The 27,500-nt window shown below is 47.8% G+C and overlaps 1 protein-coding gene across 1 annotated transcript in view; it reads left to right on the plus strand.

The window, feature by feature from the left end:
* The window catches only part of col16a1 (collagen, type XVI, alpha 1), a gene marked incomplete at both ends in the record, with an annotated part of 70,470 nt that overhangs the window by 16,982 nt on the left and 25,988 nt on the right, over positions 1 to 27,500 (plus strand). The window contains 22 exons of the mRNA XM_080531774.1: positions 1,264 to 1,302; positions 1,756 to 1,812; positions 2,433 to 2,462; positions 9,304 to 9,348; positions 9,604 to 9,642; positions 10,110 to 10,172; positions 14,300 to 14,344; positions 14,600 to 14,695; positions 15,230 to 15,274; positions 15,405 to 15,440; positions 16,434 to 16,556; positions 20,789 to 20,824; positions 21,114 to 21,149; positions 21,553 to 21,591; positions 23,368 to 23,403; positions 23,505 to 23,549; positions 23,866 to 23,916; positions 24,044 to 24,187; positions 26,582 to 26,689; positions 26,932 to 27,054; positions 27,227 to 27,280; positions 27,409 to 27,450. Of these exons, the coding sequence (XP_080387900.1) occupies positions 1,264 to 1,302; positions 1,756 to 1,812; positions 2,433 to 2,462; positions 9,304 to 9,348; positions 9,604 to 9,642; positions 10,110 to 10,172; positions 14,300 to 14,344; positions 14,600 to 14,695; positions 15,230 to 15,274; positions 15,405 to 15,440; positions 16,434 to 16,556; positions 20,789 to 20,824; positions 21,114 to 21,149; positions 21,553 to 21,591; positions 23,368 to 23,403; positions 23,505 to 23,549; positions 23,866 to 23,916; positions 24,044 to 24,187; positions 26,582 to 26,689; positions 26,932 to 27,054; positions 27,227 to 27,280; positions 27,409 to 27,450 (1,332 nt within the window). The remainder of the gene's footprint in view (positions 1 to 1,263; positions 1,303 to 1,755; positions 1,813 to 2,432; positions 2,463 to 9,303; positions 9,349 to 9,603; positions 9,643 to 10,109; positions 10,173 to 14,299; positions 14,345 to 14,599; positions 14,696 to 15,229; positions 15,275 to 15,404; positions 15,441 to 16,433; positions 16,557 to 20,788; positions 20,825 to 21,113; positions 21,150 to 21,552; positions 21,592 to 23,367; positions 23,404 to 23,504; positions 23,550 to 23,865; positions 23,917 to 24,043; positions 24,188 to 26,581; positions 26,690 to 26,931; positions 27,055 to 27,226; positions 27,281 to 27,408; positions 27,451 to 27,500) is intronic.

Raw genomic sequence — 27,500 nt, forward strand, 5'->3', positions numbered from 1 at the left:
AATACAGAGGCGCTAATAAATAAACCTGTGCCGGGTGGCGTAGGAAATGCCTGTACCGAAGCTCCAGGTGATACTCCACTTGACATGTATGTTACATTGGGACCAACGCTTTGCTGCTGAAAGGTGAACAAAGTATACACACACCTGTTGCAATAGTTGAAGTCACCTCTCAGAGAGAGCACAATATGTGTCCCCCTCACCTCGACGAACTACTATTGTACCGTCAACGTCGAATCAGGTCGGGAGAAGGCAAGGTATAACACAGCAGCAGAAATGACTTGAGGGAGTGTCCCTGGTCAGGCGTGCAGTAGGAAACAGTGACTAGCCACTGCGTACGACGGTTGTCTGTGCCAGCCATTGATAGAGTTGCAGTAGGTAGCTTCACAAAAAGTAAAAAAAAAACAACAACAATTTTTTCCCATCCTTCATTCTTTCCGTTAGCTCACAGTTACAACATCAATATATGTTAACTGCCTGGTGTGTGAGATCTGCCTTGCTGATACGCCGGGTTGGTGGATTCTGTTTTAATTAGGCTACGTGCTTCCGTTAAAAGCTCTCAAGCTATTTTTAACGGTTATTTTTTTGTGTTTTGCATGTGGGTGCCTGTGTGTGTGTGTGTGTGTGTGTGTGTGTGTGTGTGTGTGTGTGTGTGTGTGTATGCCCTCCTGTGAGGAGCGGCAGCTGGCCTGCTCTCTCTGGTGCCATGGGGATTCAGCCGTTCCTATTGATCTCGTTCCCCACGGGAGGTGTCTGTGTGTGTGTGTGTGTGTGTGTGTGTGTGTGTGTGTGTGTGTGTATGCATGTGCGTGTGTGTATTTGTGCTAAAGAGACAGAAATGTGGTGCTGTCCAAGGTTACATAGTTTTTGTGTGTGTGCGTGTGCGTGTGCGTGTGCGTGTGCGTGTGCGTGTGCGTGTGTGTGTGTGCGTATGTGCGTTTGTATGTGTGCATGTGTGTGTGTGTGTGTGTGTGTGTGTGTGTGTGTTAGTGCTGAATTGTGAGACCCCGCAGCCCACTCCACAACTGTTATTCCATACAAGATCAGTACAGAGAATTGTATTAGCTGGTGTAACAGCGCCACTCACTGGCAGACAAAGTAACTGTAATAATCAGATGTCAAGCTGGTTGAGGGTAACCAGTAATGTAATTACTCTATGAACTGGGCCCTCTATGTCTCTTCACTAAAATGTATCAGAGGCATTCACAGCATGAACTGACATGACAGTTTAATTTGCTCCATTCCCTCTCTCTCATGTCTCTCCAGTGTGCCGGCTGTGTCCTTCTCAACGGGAATGTCCAGAATGTAAGTATCAGGCATAGCTACCCCCATGTGTTCAAACATCTATAGCACCAATAGTAACAACAGTAGCAGTAACAGTAGTATAGAAAGCTACAATCCACCTACAGTAAGTTATGTTTATTACCACTTGGAATCTGCGATGGTAGAATTTCCCGAAGTCCCCTGGAATGTGTTGTAGTTGAAAAGCATATGGTGGAGGAATTAATTCCAACCAATAAACATTAATAAGTACAGTAACATATTCAGACTGGGCTGTGGCGGTATTGATGAGACAACATCCCGACAGATTCCCTCTGGCTACTGTACGTTGGTGTGATGTTGAGTAAGTGAATACATTACAGGGAAATGAATGCTCTTGCACAGTATGTTCTTCCTATGATGGCGGTAGGCCATCAGGAGAACTTGGAGTCCTGCAGGTTTTGTGTATCAGATGTCATTTGTTCTTGTTGGTTTCAGCTCGACACTGTTGGATACGCCGCGCAGCCAAGATTGAAAGGGGAGAAGGGAGACCAAGTAAGAAAGGAACACACACACATGCACGCATGCACGCATGGATGCATCTACGCAGGAGTGCACAAGCGCACTCACACACACACACACACACACACACACACACACACACACGTGAAGCAGAAGTGAGGATATGATGTGGAAGGGGAAGTGTGTGTCGCCAGACTAATCCTGGTGGAATGTGTGACATCATCACAACCTCGTTCAGACATGTTACTCAATAGTAATACTAACACACACACACACACATACACACACACACACACACACACACACACACACACACACCCACAGAGACTGTTTATCGACGTGAATATCAACTTCAAAACGTCAAGGTCGGCATCACTAACACTAACCGAAGCATCAACTGTAATTCCAGTCTGGCATTGGATACTAATTTCGACTTATTATTTATTATACTTATTAATATTCTAGATCTGTCAATTTTGTTCAACTCAGTTCGAGATCAATATGGCTGGCCTGCCGGAGAGTTCAGCCAAATTATGCATGTATGGCTGTAATGTATTCCAACATTTCCAGCGTGAATGGGATGCTAAGGTGGCCATTTTCTGAACAGAGCACTGCATTCTCCATCATCCTTCTGTCCTGCTGTTGTGTTTCAGGGAGCAGATTGCTCTGGGTCCTCAGGTCCAGTAAGTAGCATCTCCATTCCTCATACCATCTTCATTACTGTATTCACATTGACTTAGTAGTCTTTGAGCACAGCTTTTCTCGACATGATTGGTCACAGCCAGCCCCTATGGATAGAGATAAGATAATATCATACCGTATATTATTAGGTTCACATGAACAATCATCAGATATTCAAAAAAAAAGCCTTCTGGCGGGTCCTGGGTGGAACAAGGGGGGAAGAAGATGCAGTGCACTCAGCACTGTACATAAAACACGGGGCGAACAGCTTCATCGCAATCATGGTGAAACCTGCAAGAGTTTGAGGATTTTCGCTCTGTTTCTTGGAACTGTACATGTAACCAGGGAGTAGCTGAAAAGGACTGTATAACTTAGGAAGGGGCTGGTTATCTAACTAACTCTAAGCTAAATAGGCAGTGTAGGAGGATACAGGCAGGGGGCGCCAGCAAACCGTTAGACTAGCAGTTACTATCGTTAGCATTAGCATGGAATTAGCATTAGCATACAAACAACTAACACACGGTAACGGTATCACATATGAACAACACATTTATTACACAAATGGTATATGTCTATATCTCCCAAAATATACACTCCCTCCCAGCCGGCCACACACGCACTCAATCACTCACTGATAGTCTCTGGCCTGAACAGGCTTATAGTCCAGGGCTGTGGTGCGCGTTGAGGCCTGGTTGGATGGCATGTGCGTCGATGAAGTTAGCCGACGAAAGGGGGGGGTGACGTAGCAACGCGGAGGGAAAGGGCCGTCTTCGTGGTCCACAACGAGGTGAAGGGCCCAAGTCCGGTGGTCCGCGTCGAAGCTCCGCTGGAGTCAGTGTTCGGTCGCAGTCCGCTCGTGGAGGCGACGATTATGTCCAGCTGGCGTCTCGCTTGGTCCAACGTTGAACAGCCGGCTGCTGGCAAGGCGGTCCAACGGGAACACAACTAAACGGCTACAGTGGTACACTCAATAATCGCTTTCCTGGCGTCCTCAGCTTCTGCACGGTGTGCGTCGTACTGAATCCGCCATCTTACATTGACTTCGCGTTACTCTCTCTCTCATTTGGTCTCTCTCGTTCTGATGCTCCTCACACACTGACTCGCGGACTACTTCCGTCTCTTATATATACACCACCGAACCTAACATCCGGGTCACGGACACACCCCGGATATACTACGTCATCAACATATACATAAACAGTACAATAATAATACATACACCTTCATAAACGTACAGAAATAGTATGAAAAATAAGAAAGGAAATAACAGGGCAAAAGGGCTGATTTCGGGGGAACTAAACTGGCACTAAACTGTGGGCCTTCACAACAGCCGCCCCATGAAACCCTCGGTTTCAGTTAACTAAGAAGGCACACTGGCTATGCTGCTCTAGCAGCGTGAGGTAGGAGGGGATAGTGTCTTTCGTAATTTGAGGGAGCTCAATCAGGCGTGCCACAGGTCGGGTGTAAGTGCGACCACCAACGTCCACGATGGCCGTCCGCACCCTTCCATCCGGACCCGGCAGGACCTTGGTCACTCTGCCTGTCTGCCAGGCGGCGCGTGGAAGGGACTGGTCGATCACCAGTACCACGGCACCTTCGGACAAGTTGTCTCTCTCCCTCAGCAGAGTCTTCTGCTTCTCCTCCTTCTCCAGGGCGCGGATGTGCTCCTCGAAGCAGATCAGAGCGTCTTCCTTGTCCATGTTCTGCAGCGCCTCGTACTCAGCGAAGGTGGGGTTGTCCAGCAGGTACTGCTGGGCCTCGGACCAGGTGGTGCGGTAGGTGACGTTGGCCATGTTGTCCAGAATGCTCTTCAGCGCCTCCCAGTTCCTCTTCCTGAGCTGCTTGGCTTGTTCCTTCTCCTTCTTAGCCTTGTAGGCCTTAAACGCTTGCTTCTTCTCCTTCAGCTTGGGCAGGGCGCTGTAGCGTGGGTCGTTGATGATCATTCTCATGGTTTGCTCCCATGACGCGTTGGATGAACCACCATTCTCCTTCAGAAGCTCTTTGAAGGCCTGCTTGGCCTCCTCTTTTGGGTTCCACTTGTACGTTTTCTTCGCCAACTCCGGCCTTTCCTCCTTGGAGGCGTCTACAATACTGGCTGAGACTTCCATGGCTGACGTGTACTCGACGGAGTTGACGGGTGCGTCAATGCTGACCTCGGCCACGTGAGGGTGCATGGCCACCTGCAGGTGTTCCTCGGCAACAGCCGTTGCCGCCATGGCACGGTAGCGCCACCACCGGGACTCCTTAGTCTGGGAGTTGTAGTAGTAAGGCTTTCCCGTGTCAGACTTGTACTCCTTCCACGGGCACTTAGACAACATTTGCTCAGCAGGAGATTTCAGGTCGTCTGGTTTCTCCCCTGAGGACTGTTTAGTCTCTGTGTTGTAGAAGTAGGTCTTCCCATCCAGAGACTTATGCTCTGTCCACAGAGACTTCTTCTTTGGTTGGTCATCCTGTGGTGAACCATTTGTGGTACTGACTGTTCCAGGTGCACTGGCAGCAATAGATTCCACTCCAGGCGGTCCGGTTGGTTGGTTTGCTTCTTCGGTTCGGACATGGAGGGATGACGTAGCTCTCCCGTCTCTATCTCTCCCCTCGGTAGCGCCTTGGAGGGCCCACCCAAGCGCAGTCTTAACAGCCATCGGGCAGCCTCGTGGTCCTCTCAGCGGAGGACGGAGCGACACGATCAGTTCAGCGTTGTCCGAGCCGATGAGAAGGGTTGGCTCCGCTCCTTCTATCGGATGTAGGTCTACTCGCCGTAGGTGGGAATATCTTGCGCGTAATCTCTCCAGGGGGTAGTCGTAGCGGGAGAGCGCTAGCTGGTCTGCGGTGAAGACATTCCGAAGCCGATATCTGTCCGACGGCCGCCCCGCCGGGGAGATAGAGAAGTTGATTCTCGCCCCGGTGACCTCCTTAAGGTCGCGACGTATCGTGCGCAGAGTCAGCTTCTCCGCAGTCCCTTGGAGCCCCAACTGGCGCGCTGCCCCCTGGAGAAGGATGGTCCGTTCCGACCCGTCGTCTAGAACGGCGTACGTGTCGTACACAGCGTTGTTGTGGTGAAGTCGGACCTTCACCACCTTCAGTAGGACCTTGGAGCCGCTGCTCCGGGCTGGGTCTAGGTAGTAGACAGGTGTTGCCTCTTCCGGTGCGCTACCGGACCTAGGGCTTCTGGTGCCCTCCGTGGACCTGGCGAGGGAGACCTCGTGTAAGATGTGGAGGTGGACCTCCTCACAGCGGTTGCACTTTCTCCTCAAGGTGCAGTTCTTAGCCAGATGGTCGCGCCCACAGTTCCAGCACCTCTTGTTCTCCTCGAGCCACCTCTGCTTGGCCTCGGTACTCATGTTGTTGAAGTCACTGCACTCATTGAACCAGTGCTCGCTGGTGCAGTACGGACATGGCGGTGGACCTCTCCGTCCCTTTTGAGGGGGTTGAGAGGAATCCTTTCCCTCAGGTCGGGCTTTCCTCTCTCTCCGAGGCTCCTCCTCCGTGTGCAGCACTCCTACTGGGCGTCCTCTGTTCGAGCTCGGCCTGTCCCAGCGGTCTCCCTTCTCCCTCTCCTTCTTCGGCTCAGCGTAACCCATGGCGTCTACGTTGGTGTCATGCACTTCCTCCAGTAGGAACGCCGCGAAGGCAGCCATGCTCAGACCCAACTTCCCGGGGTTACGAACGCGCTGCTGTCGCCGGAACCTCTCCTGCCGGAAGCGTGGGATCTTGCGGAGCAGCCGCTCTACGTTGGAGGTGCTGTTGATCTCGCTGGCGCCAGCTGGGCCCTGCGTCTTCAGCATTCCAACCAAGGTGTGTACGCGGAGCGCGAAGTCATCCAGCGCCCGTTCATCCTTGATGGGGGCCTGCTGTTCGAGGGCTTGCAGTTCAGCAAGGGCGTGGTTCCAGGGACGACCGTAGCGGGCATCCAAGTCGGCGAGCGCTCTGGTGTAAGGTGTCGGTGCGGAGGCATGGGCCAGAACCATGTTGTGGGCTCTGGGGTTCCTCACATGCTGAAGGAGAATCGCATATTTGTAGGACTCGGAGCAGGAGTCGTCCAAGAGCGTGTCTAGGCAGATGCGTAGCTCCACATACTGGCTCCTGTCCTCGTCCTTGAAGAAGGGGAACTTGGGTCCCTCCACCTGGGGGAACATCCTGTAGTGGATGATCGGGGCTGGAGTGACGGTCTGGGTGTCCGGCCTGCATGCATTTTGGTGCACTGGAGGACCTAGGGGTGTGCTACGCTCTTGGGGGATGGCTCCCCTCCCGGGCAGCGACGCTGGCTCCCTCTGGGCCGCGTAGCGGTCGGGTCCCTGGTCCTCTTCCTTCCAGGTGGTCAGCTGGGCCTGTAGTTGGACAGTCATGGCGGGGGTCATGGAGCCATCGGCGGGGGGTTCAGGAGATGGCACTCGAGAGGGCCGTGCGGATGATGCTCTGGAGCTACGGGCCGACGGAGCTCTGCTGATGCACACGTCGCGCATGGTCTGCATCACTTCCTCCATCTTCTCCGCGTGCAGTTGCTCTCTCTCCATCTGGAGGCGGTCGCGCTCCATCTGGAAGCGTTCACGTTCTAGCGCCTCCTGGCGCTGTCTCTCCGCCTGGAGGCGGTCGCGCTCCATCTGGAAGCGTTCACGTTCTAGCGCCTCCTGGCGCTGTCTCTCCGCCTCGCGTTCCGCTCCGGTCATCTGGAAGCGTTCACGTTCTAGCGCCTCCTGGCGCTGGAGGCGTTCACGCTCGAAATGGATGCGTTCCCTCTCTCGTTCACGCTCGAACTGGAGGCGTTCTCGCTCTAACGTCACCTCGGCCTGTTGGCGCTCCCGCTCTAACGCCATCTCGGCCTGTTGGCGCATACATTCGGACAGCGCGGCACTACTCCCTCTGGAGTGCAGGCTATCCGCCCCAGAGGCAGAACTGCCCACGGAAATCCTGGACCGGGAGGAAGCCACTGAGCGGCAGGAGCTAGGTCTCGAGCGCGCCGTACTGGGAGGCAGATCGTTAAGGCTGAGGCCCTCCCTCTTCCGCCCGCAGGCGCTGTCGGACCGGGCCTCTCCTTCCTGCTCTTCCGTTTCCACGGCAAAACCCTGCGGTTCTGCCATCTCATCCTCAGGCTGGTGCTCTTTGAGGGCTGTCTCAGTGCTAGCCACCCGCGCGCCGGCGGACACCTCGGCCTCTCCGACCACTGTATCCCGTGGAGTGCGCTCCCCGCTACCACTCAGTGAGCTTTCGAGCTCAAGCTCATACTCCTGTAACCTCGGAGGCAACCGCGGGACTCTCTGTGGTCGGGGCTCTGGCTCAGGGGGCGGAGAAGGGGGGGTAACTGTCTGGTCTGGTTGGCTGCGCTCAGCCATGCTATCACTACACTACCTATCCGGCTCGAAGGACCAATTGTAACCAGGGAGTAGCTGAAAAGGACTGTATAACTTAGGAAGGGGCTGGTTATCTAACTAACTCTAAGCTAAATAGGCAGTGTAGGAGGATACAGGCAGGGGGCGCCAGCAAACCGTTAGACTAGCAGTTACTATCGTTAGCATTAGCATGGTATTAGCATTAGCATACAAACAACTAACACACGGTAACGGTATCACATATGAACAACACATTTATTACACAAATGGTATATGTCTATATCTCCCAAAATATACACTCCCTCCCAGCCGGCCACACACGCACTCAATCACTCACTGATAGTCTCTGGCCTGAACAGGCTTATAGTCCAGGGCTGTGGTGCGCGTTGAGGCCTGGTTGGATGGCATGTGCGTCGATGAAGTTAGCCGACGAAAGGGGGGGGTGACGTAGCAACGCGGAGGGAAAGGGCCGTCTTCGTGGTCCACAACGAGGTGAAGGGCCCAAGTCCGGTGGTCCGCGTCGAAGCTCCGCTGGAGTCAGTGTTCGGTCGCAGTCCGCTCGTGGAGGCGACGATTATGTCCAGCTGGCGTCTCGCTTGGTCCAACGTTGAACAGCCGGCTGCTGGCAAGGCGGTCCAACGGGAACACAACTAAACGGCTACAGTGGTACACTCAATAATCGCTTTCCTGGCGTCCTCAGCTTCTGCACGGTGTGCGTCGTACTGAATCCGCCATCTTACATTGACTTCGCGTTACTCTCTCTCTCATTTGGTCTCTCTCGTTCTGATGCTCCTCACACACTGACTCGCGGACTACTTCCGTCTCTTATATATACACCACCGAACCTAACATCCGGGTCACGGACACACCCCGGATATACTACGTCATCAACATATACATAAACAGTACAATAATAATACATACACCTTCATAAACGTACAGAAATAGTATGAAAAATAAGAAAGGAAATAACAGGGCAAAAGGGCTGATTTCGGGGGAACTAAACTGGCACTAAACTGTGGGCCTTCACAACAGTACATGTTTAATTTAGGTTGAAATGAGGTAAGAAGAACTTGACCTTGTGTATCAAGAAGAATAATATTTTCTCATTCGATAGTTTTAGCAAAAAGTAAGTTACGTTGCAAACCCACACATTCCTGCCCCTGGCTGTCCCTGCTGGAGCTCTCTCTGTGCTTGGGTATGATTATCTTTAGAATGCTAATCCAACACAACACCACTCCGACGAACAGCTAATTGAGTTGGAAGTATGAATTTACTTATTTTTTCTCAAAATGAAAATGGTTTTATAATGGAGTAGGAAATATAGTTAATGAGTCTCCAGTTGTGTGTGTGTGTGTGTGTGTGTGTGCGTGTGTGCACTGTGTGTGTGTGTGTGTGTGTGCATGTGCGTGTGTGCACTGTATATATGTGTGTGTGTGTGTGTGTGTGTGTGTGTGTGTGTGTGTGTGCGTGTGTGTGTGTGGGTGCATCGTGTGTTTAACATATCTTTGTGTCTCAGTGCTCAGATGGCCACGGGGGTCAGAAGGGGGAGAAAGGCGAGTCGGTAAGGACTGTCACTTTATCTCTGTCACCAATATGCTTTGGGTTTGATATTGAAGTTGATCTAAAGTTGAGAGTTTGGGGTGAACTTTCCCTTCAGTGAGAGGGAGTCTTCCTCTATGGTATTCTATTGGAGTGTGTGTATTGGCAAGTGGGTCCCTGGGTGGTCGATGCATTGTTTGGTATGCTCCAGTGGTGTAGAGGTGATGTCTCTATATTGTGATATTGTCTCCAAAACTTCAATTTTCACTCTCTGCAGGCAATGCCTGCCACCTGGGGAAACGCTGTGGGACACAAGGTAAAAGACCTGGGGAAGTCTTTGTGTGTGTGTGTGTGTGTGTGTGTGTGTGTGTGTGTGTGTGTGTGTAGGTCTGTGTAGGTGTGTGTGTGTGTGTGTGTGTGTGTGTGTGTGTGTGTGTGTGTGTGTGTGTGTGTGTGTGTGTGTGTGTGTCTGTCTGTCTGTGTCGGTATGTCTGTCTGTATGTTTGTTGTTCATTGTGTACTGTATGTATGTTTGATGATGCAGACATAATTAAGAGTTAACTTGTGGTAACTATTTTATATCCCCCTGTCTATGCTTTGTCTCCCCTGCCTCTGTCTCATTTAACTTAATAATGTCCTTAATAATGTCCTTTCTCCCCCTTCTCACCCCCCCCCCCCCTCTCTCTCTCTCTCTCTCTCTCTCTCTCTCTCTCTCTCTCTCTCTCTCTCTCTCTCTCTCTCTCTCTCTCTCTCTCTCTCTCTCTCTCTCTCTCTCTCTCTCAGGGGGAGCCAGGACAGAAAGGAGATATAGGCTTTCAGGGTCTGTCTGGAAATCCAGGAAAGGATGTGAGTGGTTGTTTCTCTCTGTGACATCATCATAACAATTTCTGAGAAAATGGCCATAAATGCATTGGATGCATTGTTACGATTTGACATGTTCTGTCACAAAGATAGCTGAATATGCAGCACACACACACTCACACACACACGCACACACACGCACACACACACACACACACACACACACACACACACACACACACACACACACACACAGAGTCAGTGTCTGCTCTAGGATGCTTCTTGGCTTCAATCAAGTCCACACATTTCTCAGCTTTGCAGAGGGCGTTTAGTAGATTTAACAGCATTACTCTTTAAGGCCAGAGTTTCATTGATATTATCTATTCTCCTCTGCCTACCCTTTTTTCTGGCTGTTAAGTCAGCCTAATGCCTGCTAGATTAGGCTAGAGCAACAAAGCCCCCAGAATCAATGCTGGCTCATTGACTGTTTGTCTCATAGAGGCCAGCTGATTCAGGCTGACTTAAACTCTTTAATCTTTCCAATTCAGCCCACCGTGATGAATACGCATGGCACGTTTTATAGGCCGGTGATAAGAGGGAATTGTGTGCCGTAGGCATTCACTCAGGTTTAGACACCCTGTGTGATGTGCACACAGTTTTGTAGGCTTAATGGGAACTAAGTGATATTTAGGGCCAGATGAATTCTGCAGAGACTGGATTTCCCTAATCCCGCCCCCCAGAAAGAGTTTGAAATGTCAGATACAGAAATATTGCTTGACGGTTGAGCTTTGATTGATGCTGAATGCAGACAAAGCTATGAACACATTGGTACCGCAGGGGTAGTTCCCTGCAGCTTCCATCTGGCCATTGTGATACGCTGTCTCACATAGCCTTTTCCATGTGTATAGGCCTCAGTTGCCTCTTTCACACCGGCAGTTCCGAACGCCGGTTCGCGTTCGCGTGCCGAAACCTCCGAACGTTGGCGATGTCTGGCGAACGAGCCCGCGTTCATACCAGTGTATCATTCGCCAGACAGCGCCAACGTTCTGAGGTTTCGGCACGCGAACGCGAACCGGCGTTCGGAACTGCCGGTGTGTAAGCCCTAAGTATGGGGTGAAAGCTCATCCACTGACAAGTGTTTTAGGGTTGGAATCCCAGAGGCTTAATGGAATGGACTTTAATTGTCATTGCTACAGTACAGGTACCAAACAACGAAATTTAGGAGGGGAGGCTCCCCTGGTGTTTAGGAAAGGAAAAAGAAAACACATTTTAGAAAAAGCATAGATGCATAAAATCACAAGAAGGTAAGGAGCTGGTTTACATAAATAAAGGCTATGTACACAATCCACTGTACTATACTGCACAGATAGTCAACTAGGGTTGTCATATTGCACAAAAAGTATTTTTTCACATTATTTTAAAGTGTCACAGTTTGCAGGCTTGAAAATGTACATGTTTGTGCCTCAGCACTAGCTGCCATACAATCCGTCCGGACTGTCCTGGGCCCAGAACTTAGGCCTTTTCTGTGTTCAGGGCCTTGACGGCCCTGTGGTAGAAGCTGTTCTTCAGTCTGTTTGTCTTAGCGGCCGGGGTCCTGTACCTCCTGTTCGAGGGCAGCTTGACAAAGTGTTCGTGCCCAGGGTGGGTCGGGTCCTTGGAGATCTTGGAGGCCCTCCTGAGACAGCGTGTTTTGTACAGCTCCTCCAGAGAGGGGAGGGGGGCGCCGGTGATCTTCTGTGCTGTTCTCACGACTCTCTGTAGCTCGTTTCTCTCCGCTGTTGTGCAGCTGTGGAACCAGTTGGAGATGCCGAAGGTGAGGATGCTCTCCACTGCGCCGTGGTAGAAGGCCACCAGTATCTCCTGCTTGTTGTGTTGTTTCCTGAGGCATCTCAGGGTGTATAGCCGCTGTTGTGCCCTCTTGATGGTGCCTTTAGTGTTGTCCTTCCAGGCCAGGTCATCCCGCATGTTGTGTCCCAGGAATCGGAGGGTTGAGACTATCTCCACGCTCTCTCCGTCGATGAGCAGGGGCTGGATCTCGGACTTTTTCCTCCTGAAGTCTACGATGAATTCCTGGGTCTTTGACTTGTTTAGCAGCAGGTTGTTAACCTTGCACAGCTTGCTCAATTGCTCTACCTCATCCCTGTACGCCGCCTCGTCCCCCCCCGAGATACATCCCACCACGGTGGTGTCGTCTGCAAACTTTACGATGTAGTTGCTGGGGTGGATGGGGGTGAAGTCGTGGGTGTAGAGGTTGTAGAGGATGGGGCTTAGCACGCAGCCCTGGGGTGACCCAGTGCTGAGGCTGAGGGCTGTGGAGGTGTGGGGGCCCACCCGCACCCTCTGGGGGCGGTCGGTCAGGAAGTCCTTGATCCACGCACATATAGAGTGTGATAGACCCAGGTCTAGTAGTTTGGTCACTAGCCTGTCTGGAAGGATGGTGTTAAAGGCGGAGCTGAAGTCCACGAAGAGCAGTCTCGCGTAGCTGTTTCCCCTCTCCAGGTGGGATAGAGTGGCGTGGAGAGTCGTCGCTATGGCGTCCTCTGTGGACCTGTGGGCTCTGTAGGCGAACTGGTATGGATCCAGGTTGGGCGGGAGGGGTGTGAGTATGTGGGCCCGGACTAGTTTCTCGAAGCACTTCATGATGATTGGTGTGAGTGCCACCGGGCGGTAGTCGTTTAGGCAGCTCACCGTGCTTTTCTTCGGGACTGGGATGATAGTTGAGGAAGCTACTGAAATACAGCTTGAGAAATACCGTTTTTAAGTCACCTTGAAGGTCATTGGCGCGTAAGTTGCGTAGCTCACCAAGGCGCAGACCATACCAACGCAAGGTCCCTGGTTCGATTCCGTTCATCGACATATGAATGAAGCCTTTATTGCTCCCATGCGGAATTCGCCTTGCACAAGGAGCTTAAAACATCAAGATACATCATCAAACGTGTAACATTAAACATACGCATCGTATCATGAAAACATCATAGAAACATCATAAAACATCATACATATCATAACTAATCATAAAAAAAGGCATCATTTGGGAGATCATGTAATCAAAGCTTGTTGATAAGCTTCACGCTGCGTGCTCCTCTTTTTGTCTGTATCCTGGGCATGCTATACCTTCACCCTGAATGTAGCAGTACATATTCAGACCATAGCGGATGCAGTGGATCTGCTATGAACTTATGAGCTAAATGTATAGTATACTGGTCTGTCATGTAGGTAATACATGTCATTGGTTCCCCAGTTATCTTGCCACCCAGTTGAACCCTGTCTAGTTTGTTCTTATTTTGTACAGACAATGCTCCCCCCCCAAACACTGAATACAAAAGGTCAAATACTCTGAATGAAGGTCTTGTAATGCAGAGTCAGCATAGTTCTGTCCACATTAACACTTCTGGGTTTCCTTAAAAAGTAGAGACGTTGTTGAGCCTTTGCAAACCTAGCATTGGTGTTGGTGTTCCATGTCAGTTTGCTATCAATGATAGTGCCTAGTTACTTGTACTCCTGTATGCTTTCAATAGTTGTGTCATTCATAATTACTGGGGACAGACAGGAGTTTTTTCTGAAATCATTATCACAAGTTAATCATCATCATCATCATCATCATCATCAATGAGTTATTTGAGCACCAGCTGTAGAAGTGGTTGATCTCAGCTCTATAACTGGTCTCATCGTAGGTTAAAAGGCAGAGCCTCGTCATCTGCAAATGTTCTCATTGTACAATTATCCTGTTGACTAACAAAGTCTGCTGTCCCAATAAAGCAGAAATGCTCTATAGAAACACATATAAAAAAAGAAGGTACACCTGTACTACCCTAGTGCATAGGTGTTTATTGATGGTGTCACTCCCCTCCCTCTCACTCTCTCTCTCTCTCATTCAGGCTGTGTTATAAGTGGCTCTATTGGGAAAACACTGTATATCTACTCACAGCTTTCACAAGTTTTTCTAAACATCGACCGCAGCTCCGACTCGGACATGAATCTCTTGATCACCATGCCAAATGCAGAAATGTGAAACAGACAGCGTTCCCTTTCAACGTTCTCGCTGTCACTTCTTCTCTCTCTCTCTCTCTCTCTCTCTCTCTCTCTCTCTCTCTCTCTCTCTCTCTCTCTCTCTCTCTCTCCCTTTCTCTCTCTCTCTCTCTCTCTCTCTCCCTTTCTCTCTCTCTGTACAGGGTCGATCAGGATCCATCTGTGTAGTCGGCCCCAAGGGACAGAAGGTGAGAATGCCTTCATGAAATAATGGCCTTGGCTTGAGCTGACCCCATCCTATAGATATTGGCTCAACAACATCATATATTATATATCACATATCACATATTTCTATTTGACTGCTATACAATATATATATATATATATATATATATATATATATATATATATATATATATATATATATATATATATATATATATATATATAAAACAATTTTTGACCAGGGTACCTCAATGACCATTATGTTTTTTTTTTCCCAGGGTACCTCAGGGGTTGTTGGTCCGGAGGGATTGGCGGGAGAGCCGGGTAAGCCGGGACTTCCAGGACTGCCAGGGATTGGAAGACCAGGTCTACCAGTAAGTACCACCAGCTGGACTTCTGCTTTGTTTCAATGTTTTACACGCAGCTTTTGCATCGCTTTGTAGTTAGTTCCTAGAATGCTCTTGTAGTCAGACGTCCATTTATAGAACTCCTGGAAAGGGTCAGGTTGGGTTTGGCATTCACACAGACCTTCCATCTGTTATGTACAGACTAGGATATACAGATGGATGATGAACTGTTCTGTGTCCAGCACTCTTGTTTCAACTGAAGTGTTTGTTTGTTTTGTTTGTTTTCTAGGGCAGGTCTTCTGCTGGAACAAAGGGCGACCAGGTGAAAAGAAACATCAAGAGTGGCGAGATTTGAAGTTATTGATTATGAAACATTCATGGCTCCAAACATAACTCCCACAATTACTTAACTTAATAATGTTCTCTCTCTCTCGCCCCTTCTCTGTCTCTCTCTCTCTCTCTCTCTCTCTCTCTCTCTCTCTCTCTCTCTCTCTCTCTCTCTCTCTCTCTCTCTCTCTCTCTCTCTCTCTCTCTCTCTCCTCCTCCTCCTCCTCTCTCCAGGGGGATTCTGGGATATCAGGGACGGACGGAGAGCCAGGAGATCCTGTGAGTATTGTCACATCACTGCTCAGGTTGCATGAACAATATTGATGTTAGCATCTCCGTATGGATATTTACTTGGTGCCATGCCAGTACATTGACCTATTTCACTGACCTATTCCTGCTCAATGTTCAGGGTCCCAGGGGGCCAGGGGGGTTCAAAGGAGAGAAGGTCAGTAAACTCTGTGTCATACTGTCTATCTGGCTTCCTTCTCACCTCAGGTGCGCTCCCTCACTGCTATGAAATATTGTTGTCAAGCCATGTGGACATCTCTAATTATGCGGGCCAAGCAACTGTGCAAACATTAGTTCCTCCTGCTGTTCACAGGCTTGCTCCTCACACAGTGCTCTAGGCCTACTGAACTGTATGCTCATTATCCCTTGTGTACTGTAGGCTGAATTTACATTAGTAGATAGGCTCCAGTCCTATCTACGGTGATCAAATGCTGATCACCAAACTGCTTGGATAGCTGATAGCTAACATGCTAATGAGACTTTCTATTAGTCTTCTCAAGACAATAATGTTTACATACAGTAACCTATGAGAATCTTCTATGTCATGCAATTAATTGGCACGTCAATGACAGGAGTGCATGTTTTGTAATACTGTGTATCCCACATGAGGGGTTTCCCCTGTTTTGACTATTCCTTTGGTCCATGACATTAACAACTCCACCCACGCAGCTTATCCAGGCTTGCAAGACATGCATGTCTGCTGTCAGAGTAATGGCTGCTGGTGAAAGGGGTAACAAGTCGGCAGCAACGTCAACAACGTTGAAATGTGTTTCCGTTTTTTCAAAATAAAAGTCACAACATTTTGACTGGTTGCTGACTTGTTCCCCCTTTCACCAGCTGCCGTCACATAGCTATAACTCCTCACAGCTAGCATCTTAACTTTTTTTTATCTTAATGATATCAACTCCAAACTTGGTTTGTTAAGGCATCACATTCCACGTACTTCTGCTGAGATTCAGTAGCTGGGTAGACCTACAGCAAGAAAGCTTTTCGTGTCACATACACAACGATTGAGAGATTCTGTTCTCATGTCTGGCAGGGGCGATTGCGAGTGCAAAGCAGTGATAACTGCTGACTGTCCCTTGCATCCTCGATGTGTGTGTGTGTGTGTGTGTGTGTGTGTGTGTGTGTGTGTGTGTGTGTCTATTAGGGAGACGCGTGTGAAGTGTGTCCAGTCCTTCCAGCAGACGAGGGGAACACGGTTGCTCCCCAAAGCATGCCGGGGCCCAAGGGAGAGCCAGGCGTACCAGGGACAGGAGGCCAGTCCCCCTCCGTGAGTCCACCTCTTTCAAATGTCCATTATGATCAGGGGTGCACATAACTGGTGCGCAGGTGCGCATGCATGGTCAAAATAACGGATGCGCACCAGAAAATACGAAAAGAGGCGCTTTTGCGTAGCAACATTTTTGGGACAGTTACTGAAACATTTAGATTTTCTCCATACAGTACATCACTGGTAAGATGACAAATGTGTTAATGTTAATAATTAGTTGTTAATCGTGTAACTTTTAGCGATCGGGGATTCCCTTGTGCATATTCTGGCCGCGTTCGTAAATTTCCCGGAGCGCACACTGGGTTCAGCGTCATAAAGAAACCAAGTAATTTGATTGGACAAGAGGCAGTCATGTGGACGCTCCGGCACTCTCAGAGCTCATTTACGAACGCGGCCTCTAAACGCCCACACCCTCGAGAACTGCGTCGAGTCAGCTGATCGCATGGTTCCATACTGTGAGACATTTAATCGCTCCATTGTCAAGTTGTTAAGCTTTTATTTACAGAAAGGGGGTGCAAAAAGAAAAAGAAACAGAACAACTAAAGAAGATATGTGATGAGAATGGCATTTCCTTTGTGAAACTAGGAAAGTTTCACAACATTAGATGGTCTGCATGGAGACAAGAGACTGTTGAAAATATGGAGGCTATTCAAATTCAAGTGGGTACAAGTGATGACAGTGAGCTAAAACATATGTGCACAGAGCGTTTCCAGTGTTTCCTAGCCAACATGCTTGACACTGGAAACATTTTACAGTTCACCTCCCTCAGGTTCTAGCAAGAGACTTTGACTATTTGTGAATGCAAATATGAGCTCATGGTAGCTATTGGACAGCTGACACTTCTGCTTGACAGTGAAGGCAAGTACATGAAAGAGACTAGTTCAAATGCTGAGGCTGACAGGGACAAGGCTGGTGTATTGAGAGGTCTAATTCATGAGTTTGAAAGCAGTTATGAATCCCTCAAGTCAATTTTGAATTTGTTATCCTTCAACTTGGCCTCAACAAATGCAAGACCTCCACAGTTTTGGCAACACAACACTTAAGGCCGATTTAAGCTTCTGCGTCGAATTTACGCACATAGCCTGCGTAGACTACGCAAGGGCTCTCGCACTTTACACTTCTGCGTAGGTCGCTCTGCAATTACACCGTCACATCGCTAGGTGGCAGTGTGTTTTCTATGCCCCTGTGCTGTGCCTCTTCCGTTTAGGAACTCAACGGAGCTCAAAGCTCAAAGCGGCATAATAGCGATCTTTTTGTTGTTATGCTTGTTGTAAATAAAAGTTCTATGATGCATTGAAATGACATTAAACTAAGATAATACGATGGTCATCATAATTTTTCAAATCTTTATTAATAAGTAATTACAGAAAAAGTAAATGACATTTCTGTCATGGCTTCCGCATTTTGGCCGACGAGAGAGTCGGAATCTTGTCGCAATCATGTGCTACCAAGCGGACCAATCACAGAGCTTATGGTTGCGTAGAAACTGACGCGTTCTTACATTTTTGGAGATGTGCACGTCAACCCTCTCCGTAGGCAACGCAAGGACACGCGGGACTACGCAAGGCTACGGCGTCGATTTTACGCAGAAGTTTAAATCGGCCTTTAGTAACAGGGGCAGCCTCCTCTGTGTATGACTTGGTCAACATAATGAAGACAAGCAATCCAGATAGTTTCTCCAACATTCAGAAAGCCATTCTGTTGTCCCTTACACTGCCCTTGAGCAGTACTGAATGTGAGAGGTTGTAAGATTATATCACATCTTAATATAATAAAAAACAAGTACAGATCCCGCCTGTCAGACTCTTGCCTCTCATTGCTGATGCACTTGTCTAAGATGACAACAGAGACTGTTGACCCAAAGCCAGCTGTTGACTTGTGCATGCAAACAGCTAATGGCAGGCTCAACCAGGGAGAAAGACGTAGGCCTACATCATCATCTACCATGTTTGAAAGAGAGGAAGATAGTGATGAGAGCCGTCAGGAGGGCAGTGATGACGACAGCTTGTAGGATAACTGTGCCGCGTCAAGGGTGAGCACCAAGCAACATCTCCAGGTGCTCATCTGAGAACCAGACCAGAAAAGTTACGTGCACCGCTGATTATGATGCATTCAATGAAAACATGTTGCTTCATGGTCGTTGGTACCGTATTGTAGTACAGTGTTGCATTGTACAGTAATCCCTCTTGGCCAGGGCTACCTTGTAAAATAGATGAATAAATAATAAGTACTGTAAAAAAAGTAGTCATGAAAAATTACTCTACATTGACAAGACACACAGTATGCCCGAGGTAACCAATGGAATAGTGGTTTAGAGATGTTCTTGGAGGAATCTGTATTCTTTTCCTGCCAACCCTCCTGGGGGTTTTACTCTGTCAATAGCAGCAGGTATTTCCTCTCTCTCTCTCTCTCTCTCTCTCTCTCTCTCTCTCTCTCTCTCTTTCTTATTTTCTCAACCGTGCTATCTGTTCTCAGTTAATCTGCAGGAGAAATAAATCATTTTTCTGTGCAAACAGTGTCAGTAGGGTCCTGTAATAGGCCTAAGTGCTTCAGACAGAGAGAGGGGTGGGGGGGTGGGGGGGAGAGGAAGAGAGTGTTTAGTAAGATAGTTTCACTGAACTTTATCACAAACACACTGCTCTGAAACATCTTGAGAGAGAGAAGAAAAGATAGAAAAAAACATGTTAGAAACCAGCTCACTATTGAGGAATCCATAAAACACATTCTGGGAAAAATGGAACACTCTAAAAAAACTAAAACATGAGGATCTACCCATCCAAAATGGATATATAATCCATTGGGTAAACCACTTCTCAAATATATTTGGTCCAATAGAGAAGAATAAACAGCAAAAAACACATACAAGACAAACTACAAAGTTTAGAGTCAACCATAAAAGACTACCAGAACCCGCTAGACTCCCCAATCACACTAAAAGAAATACAGGAAAAAACAAACAAACTTGAATCCATGAAGGCCTGTGGTGTTGATGGCATCCTAAAGGACATTCACAGATGTCAAATTCCAATTGGCTATATTAAAATTCCTCAACATTGTCATTAGCTCCAGGATCTTCCCCAACATTTGGAACAAAGGACTGATAATGCCACTCCACAAAAGTGGAGACAAATTTGACCCAAATAACTACCCTGGGAGTAGTTATAACAGCAACCTTGGGAAAAACCTCTGTATGATCATCAGCCACAGACTCCTACTTGTCCTCACGGAAAAAAACAATGTAGTAAGCAAATCCCAAATCGTTTTTTTACTAAAGTATCGTACAACATACCATATCTTCACCCTCAGCACTCTAATTGGCAACCAAATAAAGAAAAACAAAAGCAAACTATTTGCCTGTTTCGTTGATTTTAAAAAAGCCTTTGGTTCAATTTGGCACAAGGGTCTGTTATACAGACTCTTGGAAAATGGTGTTGGAGGAAAAACCTATGACATCATAAACTCAATGTACACTAACAACAAGTGTGACGTTACGATTGCCAAAAAACACTTTTCCCCAAACCGGAGGGTTAGACAGGGATGCAGCATGAGTCCAACCCTTTTCAACATATACATCAATGAATTGGCAAAGACACTAGAACAGTCTGCAGCACCTGGCACCTAGTGGACAGAAAAGGTAAATGTCTACTGTTTGCAGATGATCTGGTGCTGCTGTCTCCAACCAAAGAAGGGCTACAACAGCACCTTGATCTTTTTCACAAATTCTCCCAGACCTGGGCCTTGACAGTGAATCTAACCAAGACAAAAAATAAATAAATCACAACCACCGTAAAGACTGTAAATAAGTATTTGCACTATTTGCACCATGCAGATCTGTGTACATGATGTTTACACCGTTCCCATTTATTTACTAATCATGTATTTTTTTTAACTGCAGTGTCGACACTTTCTATTTTTATTTTAAGTTATCTTTCTTTACCTGTATACCATAGTTGTACATTACACTTTTTTTTTATCTTGACACTTGCTATGGTAATGTAAACATATGTTCCCCATGCCAATAAAGCCCTTTAAATTGAAAATTGAAATTGAATAGAAAGAGAAAGAGAGACAGAGAGAGAGAGAGACAAAGAGAAGAAGAAGAGTGTGTGTTTCAGAGATATCTGCCTACACAGAGTTATCAGAGTAGACTACAGTAATACTATACCTTCCCCCCTCTCCTCTCTTCCTCCCCCTCTCCTCCTGTCTTCATCTCCTCTTCTTATGTTCATCAGGGACTTCAAGGATCAGATGGGTCGAAGGGAGACAAGGTATGGAGCTCCACCTGTAACTGTTGCATATGCTGTGGAGGTGTGGCACACACTTTCATACAAACACACACACACACGCACACGCACACAGTACACTAACACAGTGCCAGTAACAACAGTGTTGTTTCACGGTGCCAAACTAACCCAGCCCCAGATCGTGTCGTGACAGGACAGTCACCTCGTGTCTGAATACACTACGCCACACTCTGCTACATTTCAAAGCAAACATTAGCGTTACCGTTCGCATTGGCGATGACAGATCTGTCTCCCTGTGATTTGTGTTTGCCAGGGAGCGCAGGGGTCAGATGGAACCAAAGGGACGAAGGTCAGTCTGTCTTTGGTTTTGCTTATGGAGGGAAGGAAATATCATGCTTAAAATGTGACCTCATAAATGTTGTGGTATGTGTTTACTTACTTTGTGTACGCTCTGTCTGTTTTGTCTGTTCTGTGTGTGTGTGTGTGTGTGTGTGTGTGTGTGTGTGTGTGTGTGTGTGTGTGTGTTGATCTTTCAGGGCGATCCATGTGCTGTTTGCCCCACCCTGGGTGAATTTCCTTCCTATCCGAACAATGTTCCAATGGGGCTGAAACTGAAGGGAGAGATGGGCGGGGCTGGAATGGGACCCAAAGGGGAACAGGTAACCAGGGGTAACGTAACTGAATGTGAGAGATACACAGCTATCGACTATATTTCCCTGATCTTACTCTAGTGGCTTTCTCCCGCTCCACAGGGGAAGCCAGGTGTCAATGGACTGGATGGTGGGGAGAAGGTAAGTGTGAAGGAGGGACATCAGTAGGAGACATCAGTAGGAGACATCAGTAGGAGACATCAGGTGACATTGGTAGGAGACATCAGTAGGGGACATTGGTAGGAGACATCAGTAGGGGACATTGGTAGGTGCATCAGTAGGGGACATCAGTAGACATTGGTAGGTGCAGGGCCGGCCGCTCGCATAAGCAGTCTATGCAGTTGCTTAGGGCCACAACTGGTAGAGGTGGCCACACTTTTGCCGTCGAATTAGCGCAAGCTACCACCCGGTAGGTGACATCTGTAGATGTAGGTATGTGACATTAGTAATAATAATAATAATAATTCATTATATTTATATAGCTCTTTTCCGGGGCTCAAAGGCGCTGACAGTATGTGTACACAGAAACAAGGAAACAACAAACAACAGATAACATGAGCACATAGAACACAGTATTAACAGGCACAGGGAACAATTAACACAGCAATGTCCAGGGGGGGGGGGGGGGGGGGGTGGCAGGGGCGGGAAGGTTGTATGCATGGGAGAACAGGTAGGTTTTGAGTTGGGATTTAAAAGTGGAGAGTGAGGGTGAATCTCTGAGTGGCTGAAGGAGAGAATTCCAGAGTCGGGGTGCAGCCCGTGAGAAAGTACAGTCTCCGAAACCTTTGAGTTTCGAGGGTGGGACAGTGAGGGGAACAGTGGATGAGGATCGGAGGGTACTGGTAGGGCGATGGGGGAGAAGGAGGTCAGTCAAGTGAAATCAGTAGACGTACAGTAGGTATGTGACATTGGTTGGTGACATCAGTAGGGGACATCAGTAGGGGACAGCAGTAGGGGACGGCAGTAGGGGACATCAGTAGGGGACATCAGTAGGGGACATCAGTAGGGGACATCAGTAGGGGACATCAGTAGGGGACATCAGTAGGAGACATCAGTAGGCGACATCAGTAGGGGACATCAGTAGGGGACATCAGTAGGGGACATCAGTAGGGGACATCAGTAGGGGACATCGGTAGGGGACATCAGTATGTGACGGCAGTAGGGGACATCAGTAGGGGACATCAGTAGGAGACATCAGTAGGAGACATCAGTATGTGACATCAGTAGGGGACGGCAGTAGGGGACAGCAGTAGGGGACATCAGTAGGGGACATCAGTAGGTGACATCAGTAGGGGACATCAGTAGGAGACATCAGTAGGAGACATCAGTAGGGGACATCAGTAGGAGACATCAGTAGGAGACATCAGTAGGGGACGGCAGTAGGGGACATCAGTAGGGGACATCAGTAGGGGACATCAGTAGGGGACATCAGTAGGGGACATCAGTAGGGAACATCAGTAGGGGACATCAGTAGGGGACATCAGTAGGGGACATCAGTAGGGGACAGCAGTAGGGGACATCAGTATGTGACATCAGTAGGGGACGGCAGTAGGGGACAGCAGTAGGGGACATCAGTAGGGGACATCAGTAGGGGACAGCAGTAGGGGACATCAGTAGGGGACATCAGTAGGGGACAGCAGTAGGGGACATCAGTAGGGGACAGCAGTAGGGGACAGCAGTAGGGGACAGCAGTAGGGGACATCAGTAGCGGACGGCAGTAGGGGACATCAGTAGGGGACATCAGTAGGGGACATCAGTAAGGGACATCAGTAGAGCTAAAGTGAATGACCTCAGTGGAGTCCTCATTAGTGTGCCCATAAGGGAACTCAGCAGGGAACTAAGTAAGCAATCATAATTACTGTAAGCATTGATCTTTTTTTACAGTTCTCTTGACATTTAACTTTCTCTTGTTTCCAGGGTAACGCGGGAGACCAAGGAGCCGACGGTAAAACGGTGAGTGTGGCTCTTGGTGGAGGCGGAGAGTTCTCTCTATGGGGATCTAACAGGAAGTTTAGTATTGCGAAATGTGACTGTGTATCTGTGTATCTCTCCAGGGTAAAAGAGGACCCAATGGCAAGGACGGACTGAAGGGGATAAAGGTGAGGATGTAGCTATACGTAGCTCTTATTCCTTTATCTATAGACATGGACACATGGATACTGTCATGGATATGTCCCATTACAGCAAAGAGTGTACCTTGAAATGTTGTGGGTTATTAGAAAAACCCACAAACTATTGGGTCTAGCCTAGCTTACATATTTGTTGTGAATGATACCAATCCCACTAAATGGGTCGGTAGAACTGTTAGCGTAAATGGGTAGAAGGCGTAAACCAACTCATCTCAAACCCACTAAATCCCTACGTAACTCGTGTGAATGGGCCTTCTGACTTTGTCATATTTCATTCATTTTACAGGGGGATGCTGGGATACCCGGTCTGGGAATTCCAGGTGTCAAGGGAGAGAGGGTAAGTGTGTGTCTATATGCGTGTGTGCGTACATTGTGTGTGTGTGTGTGTGTGTGTGTGTGTGTCGTGTGTGTGTGTGTGTGTGTGTGTGTGTGAGTGTGTTCTGAGACCTGTCCCTCTGCTACAGGGCGAGTCCTGTGGCGTGTGCCAAACCCCTCCTTCTGAGGTGGGCAGTGGGCCGTCCATTGTCAAGCTGCCGGCAGGGACACCAGCTGAGCCCGGCCGCCCAGGGCCCCCCGGACCTCCAGGAGTGGCCTTGGACGGCGAACAGGTGAAGACCACATCTGGATCCATCCTAAATAATATATCTGTGTTATAATGTATCTGCTGCTATCAACCTGCCTTTCCTCTCTTACCAGTACATGCTTTGGTTTGTTGAGATGTGTGCATGGTCACAGGTGAATAGTTCCCTTGCTTTCATGATTTCACCAAGACGATGCATACAATGTTAGATACGGTATGTTGATCATCCCTATTTCCCTCGATACTGAATGGAGTAACACAACAGTGAACAAATTCCCCACAACACATGTTGCATGTGTTGAATGTTTAAGTGCTTCCCCTTCCAGAAGCAAGCAGCGATGGACGTGTTGCTCATACACCAGCGGACCACATGCCGCTCACCACACACAACCACACACTTGTTGTTCAAACACAACAAACCATCAGTTCAAGTAGACTCCTGCTCCCAGTCAAGTGGCGGGTAGTCGTTAGAATGGGAGTTGACAGGATGGGAGTCCTCCTAGTGGTCACAGTATACGATTAGGGGAGGGAGAGCTGATCCTAGATCTGTTTCAGAAGCATCCGGCTTACACCAAGGATACCCAGGGATGCCACTACACACCACAGGGTATGTCAGTGAGCCCCATGGATCTCAGTGGTTATGGCACATCCCTCTGTCACCCCTCACAAGTAAACGGTACGGGCGCGCTTAGGTGGCGTAGTGGATTAAGCGCTGACCATGTACCGCAGGGCTCCCGGTTCGATTCCAGCCGCGGACATATCCTGCATGTCATCCCTTCTCTCTCTCTCTCACCCATCCTTCCTGTCATAATCTATACTGTATCTGTCATTAAAAAGAAAAATATGAGTCGGACTGCCCCACTCTGAAAAAATAAGTATACGGTACAACCCTCTGTGGTTAGTTGTGTGTCAACATGGTTTTGTACATGAATGGGTAGAGGCTTGTACAGATGTGTATGTATGTGTGTACAATGATGGCTCTTATCTAAGTGTATAACTCTCTCTGTCTGTCTGTCCGTCTGTTTGTCTGTCCATGCAGGGGCCACCAGGTCTTGGTGGTGCAAGGGGAGAAAGGGTATGTTACTTGTTAGAGATATTGTTTTGAAGCCATGTTTAGCAACTGAATAACACCAAAAGTAGTTACAGTATTGTATTTTCATTCAAAGTTCCAAAGTCTGTGCCACAGCACCATAAATGGCATCGATGCCAGAAAATCAGTCCACCTTAAATAACCCAATGAATAACCTAACGTCTTGAGTGAAATGAGAGAACTTGGAATAGCCAAGTAGCCAGGGGGTACTCAGACACCCTTAAATAATCACATCTCTGCAGAGACTCAGAATATCTGCAGGGAAATCAGGCCACATCCGATTATCTTATGTCTCAAGGGTACTCAGACCACCTCAACTCAGGCAATGTCATTTGAAAAATCTATCCACTTCAAACAACCCCATGTCCTTGGGGAAATACAGTATGTTCACCTTAAATAACAGCCCTGTCCTTAAAGTAGCCAAGTCAAGTCAAGTTTATTTGTATAGCACATTTTCCTACACAAGGCAACTCAAAGTGCTTTACATAATACATTGAAGGACATTATCTATTAAAGTAAATTACAATTAAAAACACTCTTTAATACGTTTAAGTAGCAGTTCAGTTCTGCTTAAAAAAAACTGTTCTTAATAAAAAGTTAAAACAGTTTAAATAAAAATGTAAAGAGCAGTTAAAACAATCAGCAAAGATTGAAGTGTATGCGGTGCAGAACAATAATGTTTTTAGCCTGCTTTTAAAAGTGGTTAGAGTTTGGGCATCTTCTGGGAGTTTGTTCGAGCTGTAAGTAGCATAGTAACAGAAAGCTGCTTCTCCTTGTATTGTTTTCATTCTTGGAATGGTTAATAAGATAATAATCAGATGGGGTTCATATGACAAGAGCAGATCGGAGACATGAAGGTCTTAGCTCAGACCTGTACACAAGCAGCAATGCTTTGAAGTTAATTATCTGCTTGATTGGGAGCCAGTGCAAGGACCTAAGAATTGGCATGATGTGTTCAAATTGTTGTTTACTTGTTTTTGTTAGCACTCTAGCAGCTGCATTTTGTATAAGTTGCAGTTGGCAAATCACTTTTTTGTATAGGCTTGTAAATAGCCATTACAGTAATCCAAATTGCTAAGATTAAAGCATGAACAAGCTTTTCTAGGTCCTGTTTAGGCATAATGTCTCTGAATGACTCTTGCTATGTTTTTCAAGTGATAGTAAGCTGATTTTGTTATTGTAGTAAGTAGTCAAACAACCTTAAATAACCTTGAATCTGTAGAACACATTTACCTGGTCAGTTACAATCGGACATAGGCTGGGTAGGATGTCTGGTAGCATGTTCATCACATCAGAGTAATATCATTATGGTCATGTGATGTGTGTTGCCAGGGAGACCAGGGTGAAAAAGGGGACGCAGGATTCGATGGACACGATGGAGCCCCGGGCCTGCCTGGAGAACCTGGACAGGATGCACCAATCGGAATGAAAGGAGAGAAGGTGCGGAACCCTCTTACCAACAATCACAATGTCCGTCAGTCTATGTCTGTTCATGTGTTGGTCTATCTGAGTCAAGGACCAAGAAACAATGTTTTGCGGGTGTTATAGATGACAAAGGTCTTATGAGGAGATGTTATAAAGGATGAAATTAAGGGTGTTTATTTGATTCTATTTCAACCATAGCCTCCTGTATTTCAGGGGCACTAATCCCAGATGTTGTTGTTGTTTGTGTGGGTTACCAGGGTGACGCGTGTGACAGCTGTCCGTCTCTCTCCGGGGGCGTGACGGACGGTGCAGGGGTGCAGGGATCCAAGGGAGAGAGGGGTGAGCCTGGACCTCCAGGAGAGGGAAAAGCAGGCAAACATGTGAGTCTCGTTGGGACCTTGTCATTGTTTGACACGTGTACACTCGACTTCAGTTTCTATCGATGTAAACACAATGTGATAAATCATTTCTCTCTCTCTCTCTCTCTCTCTCTCTCTCTCTCTCTCTCTCTCTCTCTCTCTCTCTCTCTCTCTCTCTCTCTCTCTCACTCAGGGTAAACCAGGCCTTTCAGGAGTCCAGGGACCTCAAGGCCCTAAAGGAAGTCAGGTATGACTCAGCATTTACAGTATGCGTATGTGCCAGAATAATGTGTATATAAAGTTGTGCATGAGTCTGTGAATATGAGTAATTTGGGGATTACTGACTGTATATCGGTGTTGTACTGCCCCCTATAGGGAAAACATGGAGCTGTAGGGGTAGGCCAGCCAGGACCTCAGGTAAGAAGACTGTGTTATGCAGTGTTGGCCATCTAGGACTTTTTCATAAC

The sequence above is a fragment of the Nansenia antarctica genome, assembly GCF_963989245.1.
Source record: "Nansenia antarctica genome assembly, chromosome: 5".
NCBI lineage: Eukaryota > Metazoa > Chordata > Actinopteri > Argentiniformes > Microstomatidae > Nansenia > Nansenia antarctica.